At 41.6% G+C, this 20,426-nt stretch overlaps 1 protein-coding gene across 4 annotated transcripts in view; it reads right to left on the reverse strand.

The window, feature by feature from the left end:
- Nucleotides 1-20,226, reverse strand: part of ANKRD26 (ankyrin repeat domain 26) — a 124,650-nt gene extending 104,424 nt beyond the window's left edge. For all 4 annotated transcript variants that reach the window (XM_089672102.1, XM_089672104.1, XM_089672103.1 and 1 more), the window contains exons 1-3: nt 19,898-20,226; nt 3,918-4,032; nt 3,586-3,759 (exon numbers count right to left, since the gene is read on the reverse strand). In XM_089672102.1, coding sequence (XP_089528228.1) covers nt 3,586-3,759; nt 3,918-4,032; nt 19,898-20,103 — 495 coding nt within the window. In that variant the 5' untranslated portion in view covers nt 20,104-20,226. The remainder of the gene's footprint in view (nt 1-3,585; nt 3,760-3,917; nt 4,033-19,897) is intronic.
- Between the last annotated feature and the right edge of the window lie 200 nt (nt 20,227-20,426).

Below are 20,426 nucleotides of genomic sequence, written 5' to 3' on the forward strand. Positions count from 1 at the left end.
ACACCTAACCTAACTTTAACCCCTTTACCCCAAAAAGAAAAAAAAAAAAGAAACAATAATAATCATAATAATAAAAAATTCAATAAAAGCTGATGGAAAAGCTAAAAAAAAGCTGAAAAACCTAGCAACAAATGATGAAACAGATGAGATTTTTCCTTACTGGCTATCATAAAAACTCCACAGATCAAAAATGCTTTAAAAACGTGCATACAAATTCACAACAAAATGCTCAAGAAAACCTCCAAAAAACACAATGCTCAGGTGTGAATGTAGCCTTAGCTTCCTTGAGTTGGTGACTTAGAAATCCTTGCTGACAGCCCTGTGCTGACGTGGTGTCCAGCATGCAGCACAACAGTACCTACATGTGACCCAAAGTACCAGTATGTTCCCAACCAGCCAGCAAAATACTACCTATGTGCAACCTTTCTGCACCAATCACGGTGCTGTAAGACTGCCCCAAGCTGGCAGGCATATTATTGTTCAACTGCTGTAATCTATTAGTTGGAAGGAACAAGTGACGAGTGCATCAATTAGAGGGCTGTGACTCCAGAGTTATTTAGCATATCTGCAGTTTGTGTCTGTCTCTTTAATCATAACTGCAGTCTTCAACCTTCTCTCAGATTTGTTGTAGTTGATCTTACAGTTCACCTTATAAATATTTGATATCACTGCTAACATACATTCTCAGTATTTAATATAAATTTATTTATAGACTCTAAATATTACAATTTTATATAACAAAGTACAGTATATTACTTATTTTATTATTATTATCTTATTTTACTATTGTTTTAATACTGAACAGTATTTTGTGTTTTTTTGTTTGTTTTTTTAACACTCAGCTGCTTCTTCACCTTTTCTGGAAAGACACTAAAAATGTCACACATCAAGGATGTGCAAATCCTATCGCCCGGGACATGCAGTTCCGGGGCGACCGGCAGGTTGTTTTTCCTTACACTTATGCAGGCCATAGATGGGTCGAAAATCGGCCGATTTTTCGGCCGAAAATAAAATCGGCCGATTTTCGGATCGTTAGTGGGCTATTTGGTCGGCCATTTTTCAGGATTTTGGCCGTTTTATTTTTTTGGTAAAGTTGGAAAAAAATCGGCCGATCGGCCGATTTTCGCGGCATTAATGGGCTAATCGGCCGATTTTTTACCGATAAAAAATCTGCGCATGAGCAGTGACCTGCAAGAGGAAGACAAAAAGAAGAAAAAGAAGAAGAGGAAGAGGATGAAGAGGAAGAAGAAGAGGATGAAGAAGAAGAAGAGGATGAGGAAGAAGAAGAAGATGAGGATGAAGAAGAAGAGGATGAGGAAGAAGAGGATGAGGAAGAAGAAGAAGAAGAGGATGAGGATGATGAAGAAGAAGAGGATGAGGATGAAGAAGAAGAGGAGGATGAAGAAGAAGAAGAAGAAGAGGATGATGATGAAGAAGAAGAGGGTGAAGAAGAGGATGAGGATGAAGAAGAAGAGGATGAGGAAGAAGAAGAGGATGAGGATGAAGAAGAAGAGGATGAGGATGATGATGATGAAGAAGAAGATGAGGATGAAGAAGAGGATGAAGAAGAAGAAGAAGAAGAAGAGGATGAGAATGAAGAAGAGGATGAGGATGAAGAAGAAGAAGATGAGGATGAGGATGAAGAAGATGATGAAGAATAAGAGGATGAAGAAGAAGAATAAGAGGATGAAGAAGAAGAGGATGAGGATGATGATGAAGAAGAGGATGAGGATGAAGAAGAAGATGAGGATGAAGAAGAAGAAGAAGATGAGGATGAAGAAGAAGAAGATGAGGATGAAGAAGAAGAAGAGGATGAGGATGAAGAAGAGGATGAGGATGAAGAAGAGGATGAGGATGAAGAAGAAGAAGAGGATGAGGAAGAAGAAGAAGAAGAGGATGAGGATGAAGAAGAAGAGGATGAAGAAGAATAATAAGAAGAAGAGGATGAAGAAGAAGAGGATGAGGATGAAGAAGAAGAAGAAGAGGATGAGGATGAAGAAGAAGAAGAAGAAGAAGAAGTAGGATGAAAATAAGAGGAATTCCAGTCCAGCAAAAAGTGTCTCTGCAGAGAGCTCCGCTATTTCTTTGACAGTTCTCTGACAGTTCCTTGACATTTACAGCGGTTGCAACATTGTATCTATTTGTTTCCGAATAAAAACATCTGTATCCTAAATGGAAACAAATAGATACAATGTTGCAACCGCTGTAAATGTCAAGGAACTGTCAGAGAACTGTCAGAAATAACAGAGCTCTCTGCAGGGACACTTTTTGCCGGCTGTAGACGGGATGAAAATCGGCCGATTTTTTTTAACATTGGTGGTAACGTCGGCCACTTGAACGACCGATTGTTCATTTTTTTAAAAGAAAAATTGGCCGATTTTCGACCCATCTATGGCCTGCATTAGCCCTGCTGCGGGCAAGCAGCAGGTCTTGCTTAAGAAAGTGATGGATAAACTCTGGGGCAGACAGGCTGCAGCTGTGCATGCTCAGTGTCTGACACTCCTTCACATAGCACACATCTCCCCTCCCTCCACGCATAGACGGGAAGGAGAGAGATAACACTTTGCTCCACCTCTTCCCGCCCCTCTACTCCGTGACTGCCCGAGAGCGGGAAATTTGAAGATCCATCCAGCTGTATGATTGCCGATGTCTGAGCCTGCAGAGAGCAGCCTGAGGATGAGCGATCTCTGCTCTATCAGGGAGCTTTCCCCATCTCCTTCCTTTCTCTCCTTATCTACCTCCCCCCTCCCTGTTCTTCCAGGAGCTTCACACTTAACTATTTCATTTCCAGTTAGCAGCTGAACTTTGACTAAAGGGGGCACTCCGCTGAGCTCTGACTGAAGGGGGCACCCCACTGAGCTCTGATGGAATGGGGCACCCCGCTGAGCTCTGACTGAAGGAGGGACCCCGCTGAGCTTTGACTGAAGGGGGCACTCCGCCAGGGTCTGATGTAAGCAGGGACTCCGCTGAAAACTGATGTAAGGGGGGACTCTGATGTGCAGGGGTAAAAATGGGAACTTTGATGTCCCAGGGTGCAGTGCTGGAGACAGGCAGGGAGGGAGGAGGAGATAAACAGCACAATGTTAAAAAATATAAAACATTTAGGTTGCCATAAAGCCCCTTTTTTGTTTTTAAAACCCCCAGATATTCCTAATATCACCTCATCATAAAAAACATCAACCCTTCATGTTTTCCATCCTGGCAGAGTCATTTCATGGTTTAAAGGGACATCCATCCATTGAAAATCCCTAGTGATAAAACTGTCTCATTTATTCAGTAATAGTATAAAAATAAAGACCTTACTTAAATACGGTTTTGATTAAAATTATTATTTTTTTATCAGGACAAGTAGATTGTCATAAGGGACAAGTGGTTTGAGACCCCGATTTAGTCCCTTGGACAAGTAATTTTTTTAAAACATTTCCACATCCCGGCACATCCATTCTGAATTGATATGCATTTTGATGTTACCTTTTTCTCTTGTAGGGTAATTACTATAAAGCACAATTTTAAAAATACAGTCTTTATCTTCTGCTCCATGATGTGCATTAGTTAACAATGTAGCAGATACAAAGTAATACTTACTTTATTTACAGCATTAATGTTCGCTCCATGTTCCAGTAGCTGATTTGCTATGGCCAGCGATGGAATAAGAGCAGCAAGATGAAGGGCTGAATTTCCATTGACATCTACGATGTTGGGATCTGCGTCATGCTCTAATAAAACAGTAGCACAGTGTTCATGCTGACACTGTATAGACTAGTGAAATAAAAAAGAAAAAAAATTCTTGTCATACAGCAGAACTCTCATACCCTTTGCACAAATGTTTATTATTATTATTATTATTTATTATTATACAGTATTTATAAAGCGCCAATAGTTCGCTCAGCGCTTTATTCAACACATTCAACAGGTACCTTGATCAAAGGAGTTCGATTGTCATTGTCACAAAGATTTATCTTTGCCTTGCTATCTACCAGCAACCTCACAGCATCCATATGTCCATTAGCACAAGCAAGATGTAAAGGTGTCCTGAAAGAAATGAATAGGCATATGTCATCAATTACACTGTCATGTCTGAATTTACATTACAATTTCCCATGTTTATAGGGAATTTATTGTGTATTTTTGATGAAAGCACATTTTGTGTTATTGTGTATTAGTGAAATAAAATACATAAATGTGAACAGGTTCTAATGTCTATGGCCAGCTATTTTATGGCTTTATGTAGACAGACTGATCGTTGTACCAAAAGAGACAAACAAACAATCACCATAATAAAGCCCAACTCCAGAAATTAGACAAACTACCCTTTCAGTGCCTCCCTGAACCCAACCCCTCACACACTGCAAGGGTTCACTGAGGGTAGGGTAGCTGCAGAGGCTGTATTACTTTACGTTATCCTGGCCAGCTCCAAGGTTCTTCTCCTCTTCCACTCCAGACTATGGGCAGTCCCTTGGCATCATCATGTACAATGAAGGGCTATTAACCCTGTAATGTACATGGAAGAAGCAGGACTGTGATCATAGCCAAGTGTACTTTAACAAGGAACCTGCAGAGTACTGATAACGCTTGAGGGACGCTGATGGAGTGAGGAATGGGCAAGTATTACACCTTATTCCTGCACTTTCTGCACCCCTAGTGCCCACTGCAAGGGTGGATTTTGTTTAATTCCTAGAGTTTGTCTTTAAGCAGAAAGGACTGCATGAAACAAGCAAATATAAAATCAATAAACAGGTGTTTATTATTAACAATAATTTATATAAAAGTCAGTAAACTAATAAAATTCATATACATATTTAAAAAAAGTATTTTTTTCTTTTTTTTAAATTATACTTACCTAGGTGGATGCAGCAACGTTCCAATGCTGCATCTGTCATTTCTCATTACTAAGTGTGAGAAATGAGTGATCAAACACCACTGGTCACCCAGTTCCTCCCTGCCACACTGAGCGGAGAGCAGTGACTGCCAGTCAACGCTGTCTTTTCTGACCACCCCACTTACTGGATCGCTGGGCTGTGGAGGGGTTGGGAGTGGCTGGCTCAGGCTAAAGTGTCAGATGCATTAGCATCTTCTATAGAACACATTCAAGTATCAGGTGCATGTGCGTTTTCTATATAACACAATCATAAAGTGTCAAGTGCATATACATTTTATATATAACAAAAACCTAAAGTGCCATGTGCATGTGTAAATTCTATATTATCGAATGCACATATAACCATTAAACACATATATATTATGGGAAATCAAGGCACAAAGTCCTTAAACATAACTCTTCTTGGAAATCTTCTCTTTACTTCAAAAATTAATGTTTCACTACCAAATATATTGGATAAGTTCCCCAGAGATTAATGATGATGTCTACTTTTAAACCTCTTTGCTCTGGGACAGAATCCAATCTGAGACACCTTAAATCACCTGCATACTGTGTATCCACCACCAGATGTACTAAATTGGACTCACCAGAGGATATTGCTGGTAAGATTATAAACCAGCCCACAAAGCATTCCCCTCTAGGAGTAATAGTCTGCTGCATTGCACCACAAACTCTCTTTTTAGGAGACTCTAGGATCACCAGGACATATATTCCATCATATTCAATAGGGAGAAGAAAAAGGAAAGAGCGTGCATAGCATGGAATCCTTAAAAATGCTTTATTTGTAAAAACATTTCAAAATCACTCACATTTAAAAGTGTTTCCACTGGCACTTGTGTAAACCGCTTAAACAGGTATCACTGTCCGGCTGCTATCCCAAATCGCAAGCGCAGACAGATGTGCGTGGTGCGTCACCATGCACATCGGGTCTGCACTCGATGTTTGGCATAGCAGCCAGAGAGAATTATACAGAAAATGTATATGCACTTGACACTTTACAATTGTATTATATAGAAAATGCAAATGCATCTGACACTTTAGCAATTTAGTAGACACATTTATTCATTGATGGACACTGTGAGGGAAAATGGAACAGCCATTTTATATATCAAACATTTAGTTTTGGTTAAGTAGATATATTGAATGTATATTTTGTTATTAGAAGTCTTATTGTGTAACAGCTGTATTTCTTGTGTTAGCATGCTATTTGCACCTCCAGCTGGGAAGATTGCTATCTAAAGAAGCAATGGGAAGTAACATACCTGTGTGAATGTTCATTTATATTTCAATGAACTCCACCAGAAACCAGAATTAAACTTCAAAGCAGTCAGATAGCTAGGTTCCCACCCATCTTAGGACATATAAATTGTTTTAGATTTCCAAGACAGTTAAAGCATTACTTTGAATCCAATACTGTATTGTTCTACTCTCCCTGCATGTAGGTCTAGCTACATGCTTGTATATTAAACACAGCTACTTTTCAATCTGGCTTCAGCAGTCAAAAATGTTACTGAAACCCATGAGTTTTGGGTTTCCCCGACAGACACTAAATAGCGCTGTCCCCCTTTTTCACATAGCTGGATTGCTTTTACAAGCAGCGAAAGGGAAGGGACGTCCACTGACTGACCATAGAGGTAGTCGAAGACCAAAACGGTTCCAATTGTCTCCAATTGTGTAGGAAACTGGAAGCAAATGAGCATTCATCACTTCCAGTTTCACCAAAATGTAAACTCAGTAAAGAGTACCTGTAACTGCCTATCACAGTGGACATTTATATTTCCTGTGATAAAAATAAAAGTGAAAAAAAAAGTTAAATAAATAAAGTGACAGTTTAAAAAACAAAAAATAAATAAAAAGGAAGGGAAAGTGCCCCTGTCTTCCCATGCTCACACACAAAATCGAACGCACGTGTCAGTCCCCCATGTGCCCAAACAGCGATTGTATCATCACGACCGTTAGATCGAGGGCAGTAATTCTTGCACCAAATCCGTGGAAATCTAAAGTGATAACCTGTAAAAGCTTTTAAAACTTTGCCTACAGATAACAAAATTATATGTTGTTTTCTAAAAAAAAAATTTGCGTTTGAAAAACCCCTGTACAATTAACGCATGACATAAACATTTACAACACCCACCATCTTATTCTCTAGGGCCTCTGCTTAAAAAAAAAAAAAAAAAAAGCAAAATAATATAAAGTTTTCTTTAATGCAACAGAGTTCCTACTGAAAGTATTAAGCCCCCTATAGATTTTATTGTGAAAGAACATTGGATGACATTAACTTTTATTTTGTTTATTTCTCCTTTTGATCAATAAAAATAAGACTACTGTACAATAAAATGATCACAAAAAGGTATGATGGATTGAAACTTTAAAAAATGTTACACAGTAACACATAGGCAGTGGCACATACTGTATACTACAAATGAACAATACAATGTAACATATGTCGGTGGAAAGCAGACCTGGTGCTGGGTTCCTATGTCAGTGTGAAGTATCTAATCTAAGGTCTCTATAACAACCATGTTATATATCTCTGTAAACACCAAGGAAAAAAACAAATTGCAGTTGCTGTGAATTGACAAGCTAATAAACTGCCCTGGAGAATTATGTGTAAACAGTATGGTTAATGGGAAGACAACAGTTCATAATTTCTCCTGCAGCTGACACAAGTAACTGAAACAAAAACGAATGTTATAAAGAAGGAACCCTGGCAATACATTGTGCCAAAGGAATGTATTTTCCTACAGCATTTCAGAAAGGCAGAAAATGAGTTTCCAGCCACCCAAAATCTTAGTAATGAAGGAGTTCCAAAGCAAAAGGAGCATACAATGAGGTAATAGAGATCATAAGAAACCATATGAGGTACCTAACTGACTCACTGTGGTTTCATTTATCGTGTGTGATTTTTAATATGGTGATATGTTTTTATCTATAATGGTTATCTGGGTTGTGATATATTCAATGTGAACAATTGCTCTATTATACCTTAGATTGTACACCCCTTGGGGGTTAGGGACTGATGTGAATGCACAATATATACGTAAAAGCGCTGCGTAAATTTACGGCGCTATATAAGTACCTGAAATAATAATAATATTAGTATTACTAATATTTTGAATCCCTTGATTCTATTCATGCAAAGCCATACCTCTATGTTTGTATGTTATGGCTCTCTCTTTATATACGCATTGGTTAGCGGTCCCTTCCCAGGCCAAGCAACCTCTGATCTGTAGTCATGCATCTGTGTCTTTATTCTGGCTTCCAATGGGCGGGGTTTGCTGGCCGCTGTATGCACATACAAAGGAGTGTAGGTATTCCTCTGTATGAAAGGCTTGAGAAAGAGGCGCTACCAGGGGCGGACCGACAACACATGGGGCCCCCGGGCAATAGGGGATCATCGGCCCCTGTGTCCTTGCCCAAACTCAAAAAAGCCTATGAAAAAGGTACCAGGGGCATCTTATGGGGCCCCCTACTGACCCCAGGCCCTCGGGCAGTGCCTGAGTTTCCAAATGGTCAGTCCGCCCCTGGGCGCTGCCGCCTTGAAATGTGTAGGTATGCCCCTTGATCTCATCAGCCAAGCTTCCCATGCTGTCACACTGGCTTCTGAGCTGTATCCTCTGGTTTTGAGCTCGTGCATCTCCTAACACTAACGATGTTGCTCCCATCTACTTCACATGATCCAGGTCCTTATAGACGACAGCTTTTAGCTTGATCTGCACTTTTATTCCTACTTCATTTGAGTGGCTAATTTGCATTTTTTTTAAAATAAATTAGCATTTTGCATAAATTACTTAATCTGCTGCACTAGAAACTCTCATTTGTGTCTCCTTTACAGTGCAGAGCAAGCACTGTGGTGTCCAGAAGAGTGCAGATAGCAGTGTCCTCTCTCAACTATAAATAGGCTCGTTAGGATCTGCAAATATCTTGCCATCAACCTGATGTAATCCTGGACAACAGTGGAAGAGAAAGGGTCAACACTGTAAGCCAATCAGAGTTTTTGCTCACTGCTAACAGCCTCCCTTCCAGAACAGGCTTACAGGTGGATAACCTAATCACTATGCTTCTGTCCCTCTGTAATCCAATCATAGGCTGCTTTTGTTGGACGAATGACCAAGATACATGTGTAAAGGACAACTTCAAGAATTTAGAAATGCCTGTAAGTCCATTGCTAAGTAGCACCTGTCTTGCCCTGCAGGCATCATCCAAGTGTCTTTTTTTTTTTTTTAGAGCTGGCAGAGAAGCAAAAAGCAAAAGAAATCCTAGAGGCTAAATAGCAGTTGTACTACTTTTATAAGTGGCAGGAGGGGTTCCCTCCCCCTCCATCGCCTTCCTGAGCTCTCCCATCCCACTGAAGAACCTGGGATTGCAGCAAGCGGTTTCACCAGCTGACCATAGAGGTAATTAGGAACCAGAACAACCCCGATCATCTCTATGGTCTAAGAAAATGGAAGTGATGAGTATTTCAGCTCTTTCAGCAGTCACAGCAGTTGTAAACAGCATTGAATAATACTGATCTAATAGACCCCAGATGTTGCAGTAAAGAGCACCTGTCATTGCCTGCACAAGGGTTGTGATAAAACAATAAAAGTGATAAAAAAAAAAGTGCAGTGATCAAACATTTTTAAAAGTACCCCTGCACCCTTTTTCTCACGTGCAAAGACGAACACGTGTCGGTATGTAAAAGGCAATTGTCCCCACATGTGAGATATCAGGGTGAATGTCAGATCAACAGCAAACATTCTAGCATCAGACCTCCTCTGTAACTCTAAAGTGGTGACCTATAAAGGTTTTTAAAGCATTGCCTACAGATAAAATAATTTACATAGTCTATTGCTGTTCCATGGGCGTGTGCAATTTTAAAGCATGACATGTTTGGTATCTATTTATTTGGTGTAACATCAAATTTTAGATTTTACCAAATAATTGGGTATTATACTGTGTTTTGTGCATTAAAATTCACTAAAGTGTATTTCAAAAAATGAATCTGAAAAACTTCTGTGCAAATACCGTGTGACACTAAAAAATATATAATGTCTGAAAGGGGGGGGGGGTCAAAATAATTTTCTAGCAAACAATACTGATTTTTACATGTTAACGAAAGGTGTCATAAAAAGTCCCAGTCTTCAAGTGGTTAAAGCTCTTATAACCCTTTCGCTGTACATCGGACGAACCTGACAGTGTGGGGTTTACACACAATCTGGTGGCTGCAGGCACCGGGATTGTGTATAAAATGGGCAGGCAGACTCCTGCCTGTCAGGTGTTGGAAGCAGTCAGCAAGCTGCCACCCAATCGCTTCCACAGCCCCCGATAATGGCGCCCACCCCAACCCCACATATACACACGTACGAACATAAAAACATGAGCCGGGGTGCCTAGCGTGAAACGTTGATTGCGATATACATGTTACATATCACCACACACGCAGGAGTGAGAGCTATATTTCTAGCGCAAGACATCTTCTGGAACGCTAAACTGATGACCTGTAGGGGCTTTTGAATCATCACATATATAAAATATAGGATACTGAAGTTTGTCGCCATTTCTCAGGCGCACACAAATATAAGGTTTGACATGTTGGGTATCTATTTACTCAGTGCAACCTATTCTTTTATATTTTACCAAAAATGTGGGTAATTTATTGCATTTGTTTGGCCTAAAAGTCATTAGACTTTTGAGGTAATATTGAGTGACATAAAAAAAATTGGAACTGCCATTATTTTATTCTCTAGGGTTTCTGCTTTCAGAAAATATTTAATGTTTGAGGGTTTGTGTAATCTTTATGCCTAAAATTATTTTTTACACACGTGTGCAAAAAATGCAAAAATGGCTCTGGCAGCGAAAGGGTTAAAGTGTTGCCTATGAAAAATTTTAGGTACTGTACTCTGTTGCCATTTCTCGAATGTAAACAACTTTGCTACTTGATATGTTTGGCATCTGTGTACTCGATGCAACATCATCGTTTACATTTTCCATAAAATTGGGTATTATATTCTTTGTGTGGACTAAAATTTATTTTAGTGTATTTTTACCTAACAATTTACGTTTAATAGACAACTGTGCAAATATTATGTGATATTAAAAAATGCATCTACCACTATTTCATTCTCCAGGGCCTCTAGAAAATATATGATGTTTAAGTGTTTAAAAAATGTTGATTTTAACAAGCGTGTGAAAAATTAAAAAAGTGTCCCAGACAGCAGGTGGTTAAAGTAGTACTACATGCAAAACCTTTTATTTTCATTTTGGATAGAGTTAGGCTCAGTTCACACTGCTGTGACCCCAAAGTCATGCAACTTCCGGTGCAACTTCATGAGACTTCAATGTGACTTTGATGTTTTGCAACTTTGGCCAATCATAACAATACAGAGTGTGACACACAATATTGAACTTACAAAACCCTCAGAATTTGCAGCCAAAGTCACAAAGATAATATAAATAAATTATTTTTGTAACTTTGAAGTCTATGTCGCAAGGAAGCAGAAAAGTATTGCAGGAAACATTTTTTGGTCTTTGAAAATTTTATTGCAGAAAATAAGATAGCACCAATTGAAATGAACGTGTCTGGACTTGTTTTGGTGATCCTCGGTGTGCTGGTGACATTCTCCCTTGCATGTCACTGCAAGATGCATGAGAAGTCGCAGCAGTGTGAACAAGGGCTAAGAGAGGTTTTTAACCCCTGTCAATTTTTTTGCCATTTGTGTCCTTTGGAGGAAATTTCCCTTCACTTCCTGTCCCATGACTAAATCAGGAAGCGAGAGGAAACCCTCTAAAGTGAGGGAATCCCAGGGTGTCACCAGAACTAGTTGAAATTTGAGATTTTATTTTACCTTCGATGATAACAGGACAAATAGAGAGGGTGAATCTCCCTAATGGGAGCACAGAAAGCAATAAAAACTCACATGTGTTCTAATCTCTCTCCGCTCTATCAAAAATGTAAAAAAAAAAGTCATTCTTTAAAAAAACTGTGCAAAAATAAAATTTAGCTGAATTAACACACAATTCCTGACAAGTGGGAGGATTCCGGGATCTACTAATATCTAGAAAAACCCTTAAATTGTTACTAAACCCACAACAGTAAAATTAGTCTGTGTATGCAGTAAAGCATGCTTGTTATACTCACTGTAGAACCTAAGGAGTTAATCCTCCATACTGAGTAAAAAGGCTGTTTTATCCTGTCTTCTCTGATCCTCCCCTTCTTCTACTGTCCCCAATCCATCTGCTGATAGTACAGAGTTCTAGGAGTCACTCTGCCCATGCTCAGTTTAGTGTGTATGGTTAGAGAGTTCTTTTTTTCTTTGGAAGGGTGCATGTGATCAGCACCGGGCCAATCAGCACTGTCCAGACAAAAGGTTAGGGGTTATGCAGACTCATAGGACAGTCAGAGCAGAATGAAAACTCCTCCTAAAAGCTTTAACCAGTGCTCAGCTGGTCAACTGTAGAAGCCAAAAGACTGCTATATACTGCTGATGAGAAAAGGTATTCAGCAGTTTATATTTACTTAAATATTTGCATTTCCATGTACACACAGTGTGAGACCAAATATAGTGAATGCAGGGTTCTGGGTTTAGTAACACTTTCTTTGTGTTCATGTCAGAATGCTCACTCAATTTGCCTTATCTAAAGTATCAGTGATCCCGTGAAGAATAAGCACCCACTACTGACTAGAGTGACAGTGGGGATATATTTCTTGAAGTCTGTACTATATAAATGGCTCTCTCGGTTTCCATCCATGTGATTGGTAGCTGCTGTTAATGACAGCAAAATGAATGCATTCCTTCATCCCCAGGGGATGTGTTCCAGGATTACCAGATCAAAGAGAAAAGATGGGGGGAGTCCGGTGTGCAGTACAGCAATGTGTGGATAAGAGACTAAACTACTTAGCAAGAAGGCTATGCTCCTTATTTGCATCTCAAGGTTCAATTCTCAGCATGGACTGAAGTGCAATTTTAAGAGAGAAAACAAATCTAATTAGAAATGTGCTGGTTTTTGTTATACTTATCCGTGAAGAGATTTTGACATTGTTGCATGGATACTATATAACAAGACTCTAGGGAAAATAAAGTAAAATAAACTGGGAGAACAAAAGGCAGCTGGTAAAAATGCCCTTCTTACAAGGTCCAGAGAGATAATGCCATGCTAATCTGAGAATTACCTTCCGCAGCCTGCAGACAAGTCTGCTTTAATAGGTCAAGTCTACCTAAAGATTGTAAAACATAAGAATAATCCATGGAATACTCTAGTCTAACAGTGTTATTTATACTCCTGAATTTATTATTGACTTTCAGTTACAGTTCTGTACTTAAATAGAGGATGCAGAATAAGGAAAATCAATCAACGTATTTTAAGAAGGCAAAATACACAAAGAAAAGGTAGCAGAAGGAATTTGTGAGGAATGTACATGCAATGACACAAAACAATACAGAGCAGATCTATTCTGCAACAAGACATGCGAGGGCACATTAATGAGCACCTTGCATATTTGACAAAGGATGTTTAGAGTGGTTACCATGGCAGCGAGTACACCAAGATGCCTCATTGATACAAGGAAATGTGAACTGGAAGTAGAACTGTCATTAACATTTCAAGTGAAAACAAGTTGCACAACATTTGGAATAACTGAAAAAGAACCATGCAAACAATGCTAGTCATCTGATTACAGTTAAATAGGGTTATGGGTTACTAGCTGAATCAAGAGCCATTAGAATGTAGTTCAGCTATAGAATAAAGGAAACCGTATCACATTTTAAATATTTCTTAACATGGACTGGTTGCCTGATCTACATTTCCTGAAAAATATACTGCACTGCAAAGCTGATGTAGCACATAAAAGGACAAAAAAGAAAATGCCAGCAGATTATCCAATAAACTGTAAGATTATCTTGTCACCTGACAATTACATGGATGCTTCTATCCTAAAAAAAAAAAGAAAAAATAGTGCAACGGGCACCAACTTAACACTAATTTCTGCATGGAAACAGGATCTGTGGACTGTGATCAGTAGTCCCCAGTTTCCAGAGAGTCATTAGTTTTGGAAAGATGTCCATTTACATTTTCAGCCTTAAAGGAGAAGTACAGCCAAAGTTTGTTCGATCGTTCTGCACTCCTGTGACCAATTTTCAGCCACAGTGGGCTAAAGTCTGCTGTCGGCTCAGGTCACTCAACCGGTCTAGGCTGGGGAAAGATCCCGACTTTAAAGTCGAGATCCACCAAGATATCTGGACCGGCATCTGGATCAGCCTCTCAGCGATCAGCTAAGAGCCGGAGCCAGTCGCTCCTGCCCCCTCCACAGCCAAGCACTCCAGTGATCACTGGGGGGGGGGGGGGGGCAGAGCAGAGAGTGGTGACAGACAGTCACAAGTTTTCTGCTCATCGAGCACTAAGAACTAAGCGATCAGTGGTATGTGATCGCTCAGTTCTCAGTCTTAGAGCCAGCAGGGGACAGATGCAGCATAGAAATGATGCTGCATCCACCTAGGTAAGTACGATTTGCAAAAAACCCCCCCAAAAACTCAACTTTTAATTTTCAAAACCAACGAGTCTCACTGTTTCAGGGATTATTGTGAGGACAAGCTTTCGGGAAATGTCCCCTTCTTCAGGTCTAAGCAGTACTGAACACAGATTTAGCAGAATGTTGGAAGAGATGTAGGGGATGGGGAGGAAAAAAAAAGAGAGATAAGACACAGCAAAAGAAAAGTCTGGGGGGGGGGGGGGGGAGGGTGGAAGACAACACTCACAGAGGCAGTCATGCTTGAGGTGATAAAACTGTTGGATAATGATTGAGGAATCCCATGTCCAAATGCAGGCTGTTATCTCTTGTGTCAAATAGAATTATCATTCTTATTTCACTTCAAGCAGGGATTATTGTAGAATAGGATCTAGTATAGGGGGTCACATTGTAGATTTAAATTGGAAAGCCATCAATAAAGTTTAATCGGCCCATATGGGTAATTCATGACAGGTGTGGGGTGACACTAAAGTTGCCAGACGGTGGTGTAATACTTCCCCAGGTTTGGGACACCAAGTCCGCCAGCCAATTTTCAGCGGTATAAAACACACATACAGCTAACCACAGTCTATGGGAGTGCCAAATAGAATTCAGTTTTCAATGTTCTAGCTGTAGGACACTAAAGTTTAGAGAAGCTTTGGAAGATAAGTCATGCTGGTGGCATGTATCCTACTGAACCTTGATATGTGTTTTAAATGACAGTGATTGATTCACCACCAGTGAAGAACTGGTGAAATTCACATTCACCCAAGACTAGGAGCCAGCTTTAATCACTTCGGTACCAGGCACTTTCACACCCTTAATGCCCAGGACAATTTTCAGCTGTCAGCGCTGTTACATTAATTACTCAGTCATGCAGCACTATACTTAAATGGAATGTTTAAACTTTTTGAGTTTTTGAGACCGAGTTTTCTTTTGGTGATATTTAATCACCACTGGGGTTTTTATATTTGATAAACAAAAAAAAGACCGAAAATAGCGGAGTGAAAAAAAAACCAAAACGTTTTTCTTAGTTTCTGTAATAAATTTTTGCAAATACGTAATTTTTCTCCTTCGCTGATGTGCTCTGATGAAGCTACACTGATAGGCACTGTTGAGGCAGCACTGTTGAGGCTGCACAGATAGGCACTGATTACCAGTTCTAATGCTGTACTCACAGTGCCCGGACAGATCGGCTCTCCTTTCCTCACATGCTGTCTCTGTGTGAGTAAAAGAGAGCCAATTACCGGCAAAGGCTGTTTACATTGTGACAGCTGTGGTTAGACACAGCTGATCACTTGGCAAAGGGCCACTATTATTGGCCCTTTACCTTGATCTGTGATCAGCTGTGTCCAAAGCACACAGTGGTTACAGAGGGTGCCCATTGCGTGCCACTATGGGTGCATGAGAGGCACAAACATGGAAGGACATCCATGGTCATTCACATCATATCTGTTGAGTTTTCTTGATTTGCATAGCTCAACAATTGTTTTCTATATGTCCTATTTCCCCACCATAACCCTGTGCAGGTAAACACAGCCCTCCATAAGCGTACAGTTATGTATGCCCTGTGTGAACAAGGCCAAGCACTGAACTTTAAAGACTGAACCAAACCTGGATGGCAGCAACTAAAAAAGAAAATGCACATAAGCTACTCTTCAGCCGGGTCATGACCCTATTACGCACTGCCAAATTTGTTTCTAGGGCTCCCTCACTGGCTTAGAGAGTGCACTGCACCTACTGTATGCTTTGCAAAAGTCAAACAGAGGATCATAGTTACCATGCCACAGGAACAAATGATGACCACCCTAAATAATACCCCGGCAACCTTCCTCAACATCAGGTCCCCTTTGATCAACCATCATCAACCCAAAGGGTTTCTCCAATTTCCACTCGGACACTTCCTGGGGGCCATGAGAGATATGCACTTCCATAGTTGAGTAACTTTCCCACAACCCCAACCTCCACTCTGCCCCTCTCTCTCTGATCCTCTCTTTTACTTCTAATCCCCCCCCTTTCCTCTTCATTTTTCTATTTTTGTCTCTGTTCCAGTCATGGCACCAACGTAGGTGCCACGCTGCTCTTTTTTCTTGTATGTAAAACTACTTATCCAAGTCCCCGAGATGTGAGCTCCCATTTACACTTGAGTTTAGTGTAAGTAGGCGATTTGTAGTTTTTTCTGTGGGTTTTTGACTTCAAAGTGCCATACAGCAGCTTCTTTGGGGTACATTTTTGGACCATAGACTTCTCATATTAACACCTGAAACGTGCATTTTTTTTTATGCTCCCACTAAAGTCAATGAGGCAAAAGAAATGCTCCTTCGTGTTTCAGCAGTATCTCATTCCCTTTTCCAGCTTAAGGCTTTACAACTACAGGCATCTGGACTCTCAAATGTGAACAAGGAAAATTGAAAAGCATGGGATTTGGCTAGTTGAGCATTTTGGAGCTTCAAGCTAGAAATGGCTCACGTGTGGATGGGAGCTAAACGAGCATTTCAACCTTAAAGTGCGGGGGCAGCCCCAATGCAATAAATTATTTATTTTTCCTGCAGTTCAGCTTTAACCTCTTCCCACTGGCTGTACGCACATATGCAGCCTCTCGGGGGATGGGCTTTAATGCCGAAAGGCCACATATATGCTTCCCAAATGTTAAAAGTTCTGTGCTGAAAGGGTGCAACCTGCGTATTCCCAGCACAGGTACCGGCAGGTACCTGAAAGCTCACTATATATACTTGTGATTGGGAGTTTTCCGATCATGTGACCACTGTGATTGGCAGTCACATGATCAGAATGCCCACCTCCCAGCATTTAGAACCTCTTACAGGGCTGGGAGGAGATGGAAGGAAGGGTTCAAAATGATAAAAAGATGCGGGGAATTTATCAAAATTGGAACCAATCAGTTTCTATCTTGAGCTTGTTCAGTCAAAGTGGAACTAAACTTTCAGAAATACTCACCTCCTTCCAGCGATGTGTCAGTTACATCTCTCGCTGACATCTTCTTCCCAGCTACTTCCAGGTGCTGTTTTTTTGGCCCCAAATTGGCTGGTGGTGGAATGATGTCATCCCATGCACACACAGGTCATTCTGTCATTCTAGCACAGCCAGAGTGTGCAGCAAATGCATGCCAAGCTGTGCATCTGCAGCTCAGTGTGTACTCAATAGAAGACTGTGAGCAGGCAGGTAAGGTTTGCGATTGCAGAAGGACATTGCATGCGACCTGTGTGCATGAGGGAATATCTGCTTTTCTGCTCCTTCTCCCTCTTCTTCAGCTTTTGGACACGTTTTCTTTTTTTTGGGGAGTAGAAACCTGGTTTTGACAAGCATCCACTGCCATGTCCGCCCAGATCACCTAGGCAATTTATTGCCCCTCATAACTCCCCCTTTTCCCCTGGCTTGCAGCCTCTTGGGACACATCACAAAGCTGCAAGATCATTCACAGGGTGAAGTGCAGCTTGTGCATGCGCAGAGGGGAGCCGCAAGAAGTCACAGTCTGCTTCCCACAATTACCATGGCAGCACCAGGGACCTGACGACTGGTAAAGAACCAGCCTGGGCGAGGACAGCACTGGATCCCTGGACAGGCAAGTGTCCTTTTGTTAAAAAAGAAGTATGGCATTTCTTTCTTTTTTTTTTTTTTAAATCATACTTACCTGGATGCAGCATCATCTGTCTCCCGCCGGCTCTAAGTGTGAGAACTCAGCGACCACATGAGCGCTGAGTTCTCACTGCCACTGTGAGCAGAGAGTGGTGATTGTCAGCCACCGCTGTCTGCTCTGAACTTCACCCCCTTCCCCACTATCACAGGAGCGGGTGGGTTAGGATCCCAGCAGATCGCTGAGAGGCTGAGCCAGATGCCACTCCAGACTCTGGGGTGGAACACAATATTAAAGTCGGAATCTTTCCCCAGCCTGGACCGTCTGTGTGACATCAGCTGAGAACAATTCACAGGAGTGCAGGATGAACTGCACTCCTGTGACACAAAAGAGCTTTGGCTGTACTTTAAAAGTCAGCAGCTACAGTATTTGTAGCTGATGCCTTTTTTTTTTGAGGGCGTGGGTAGGACTAGATGAACCTCTTTAAAGTGTAACTTCACCCAAAAGGGGAACATCCGCTTGTCAGCAGCCTCCCCCCTTCACGGCTACATTATTTGGTACTTTTTTTTTTGGGGGGGAGCGGGTACCTGGTTTTGACAAATACCCCCTACAACTTCTGGTCAGATGTGCTGTGGCGATCTGAGAGGGAAGTTCACCCCCTCCTTCTCTTGTAGCCTTCTGGGAAACATCACAGGTCCCCGAATACTGTGGGACCATTCACAAAGCACAGCGCACTTCACGCATACGCAGCGGGAGACTGGCTGTGAAGCCGCAAGTCTTCACTGTCAGTTGCCCTTACTCAAGATTCCAGTGCCTGGACCTGACTGAACTACGTGTCTTTATAGTAAAAGTCAGCAGCTACAGTATTGACTTAATTTTTGAGGGAGTCTGGAACTCTGCTATAAAGCGGAGTTCCAGTCATTTTTGTGTATATTAAAAGTCAGCAGCTGCAAAAACTGTAGCTGCTGACTATTAATAAACACACACTCACCTGTCCTGGGATGCAGCGGTGTGCTCACCCGCGCCGTCCCTTCTTTGCCTGGCGTCGGCATCTCAAGTGCAGACACCAGGCTGTAACAACCTGCGGCTTTATAGCTAGGTGCCCACTGAGCATGCGCAAGTCGCACCGCACCTCCCGATTGGTCCGGCAGTCTTCTGGGTTTATTTCAGCATAATCTGGTGAGTGCGGTATATATTGGTTTGAGCACTCATTTCTGGTGGAAGCACACTTCTTTGGAATAAGGACTTTCTGAATATTTAAGGAGTTTTTTCTTCATTTTTGTATTTTTATTTTTTCACTTGTCATATTTTCTTCATGAATTTTGGAGTGGGACTATATTTTATATTTATTTTTTTTATAATAATATTTTTTTTATATATTGATTTAGCACTATAACAAACTATTGTGCGCTGTTTGTAATGCTATAATTTTGGTGTAAGGTTACACTTATGTACAGCAGCATTTAATTTTTATTTTAATTTTTTGGTGCTGGTGATTCATGTTCAGTCTTCTGGGACCCGTGACGCGTCCCAAAAGACTGCGGGAGGAAAGAGGGAGGCCAAACTTCAGGCTCACTTTGCCACGGAAAACTGAGCCGGAAGTGGGAGCGGGTACCTGTTAAAACCAGGTATCCACCCTCCAAAAAAGTGGCAAATATTGCTAGTGGAGGGGGCGGAGGCAAACAAGCGGAGCTTCTACTTTTGGGTGGAACTCCACTTTAAGCTTTGAAAATGAAAGCTGGAAGTTTATTGACTGACATGAGACATGCCCAGCTGCTCCACATTCTGTCTGCTTTCGTTTTCTGTGAAAGGCAAAGCTGAAAGCTGCACTTGTACTGGTCTCAGATCCCCTGACATGCAGGAGCCTGGAGATCTACAAGAGGCAGAGCCCCCGGGTGTCCATCCCTGACAGAGGAGTACAGTGTGGTCACGTGCTGCTCACCGGTTCTCTTTATCCACTTGGTTGATGTCCTGCTTGTGCAGCAGCTGCCTGATCTTGGGGACATCTCCGGCGGAGGCAGCCCGGTGCAACTTGCTGAGGTCCTTGTCCTTCAACTCATAGCCCACAGACAGCACACTGCCGCTCTCCGAAGGGCTGGGAGAGGGCCCGCTTTTCTTCTTCTTCCCGATACCGAAGAACTTCTTCATCTTTCCGGAGTGAGCCCGGCGCACCGACAGCCCATACCGTGTCACCTACACCCCGCACACACGGCTCCGTACCCACCCGAGGACATCACACGGCCCTTGCTGCCAGTTACTAAGTCCCGCCCCCACGCGTAGTTCTGTTACTAAAGACGGCAGCCAATCATAGAGCGCGTTCCTTCGAGGATGCTGCGTACTGTACACACAGCTGTAACTTCCTGTCTGCTTCCCGACAGTCTTTGTGTCGTGTGTTGGTCCTGAGCTTTATCCACAGCTCCCAACTGGCCCTCATTAGGAACTTCATCCATCTGTGTAGGGAGCTCTGAGGA

Source organism: Staurois parvus, unplaced genomic scaffold, assembly GCF_062004578.1.
Source record: "Staurois parvus isolate SC_StPar_1 unplaced genomic scaffold, SC_StPar_1.0 ptg000120l, whole genome shotgun sequence".
NCBI classification, from domain to species: Eukaryota; Metazoa; Chordata; class Amphibia; order Anura; family Ranidae; genus Staurois; species Staurois parvus.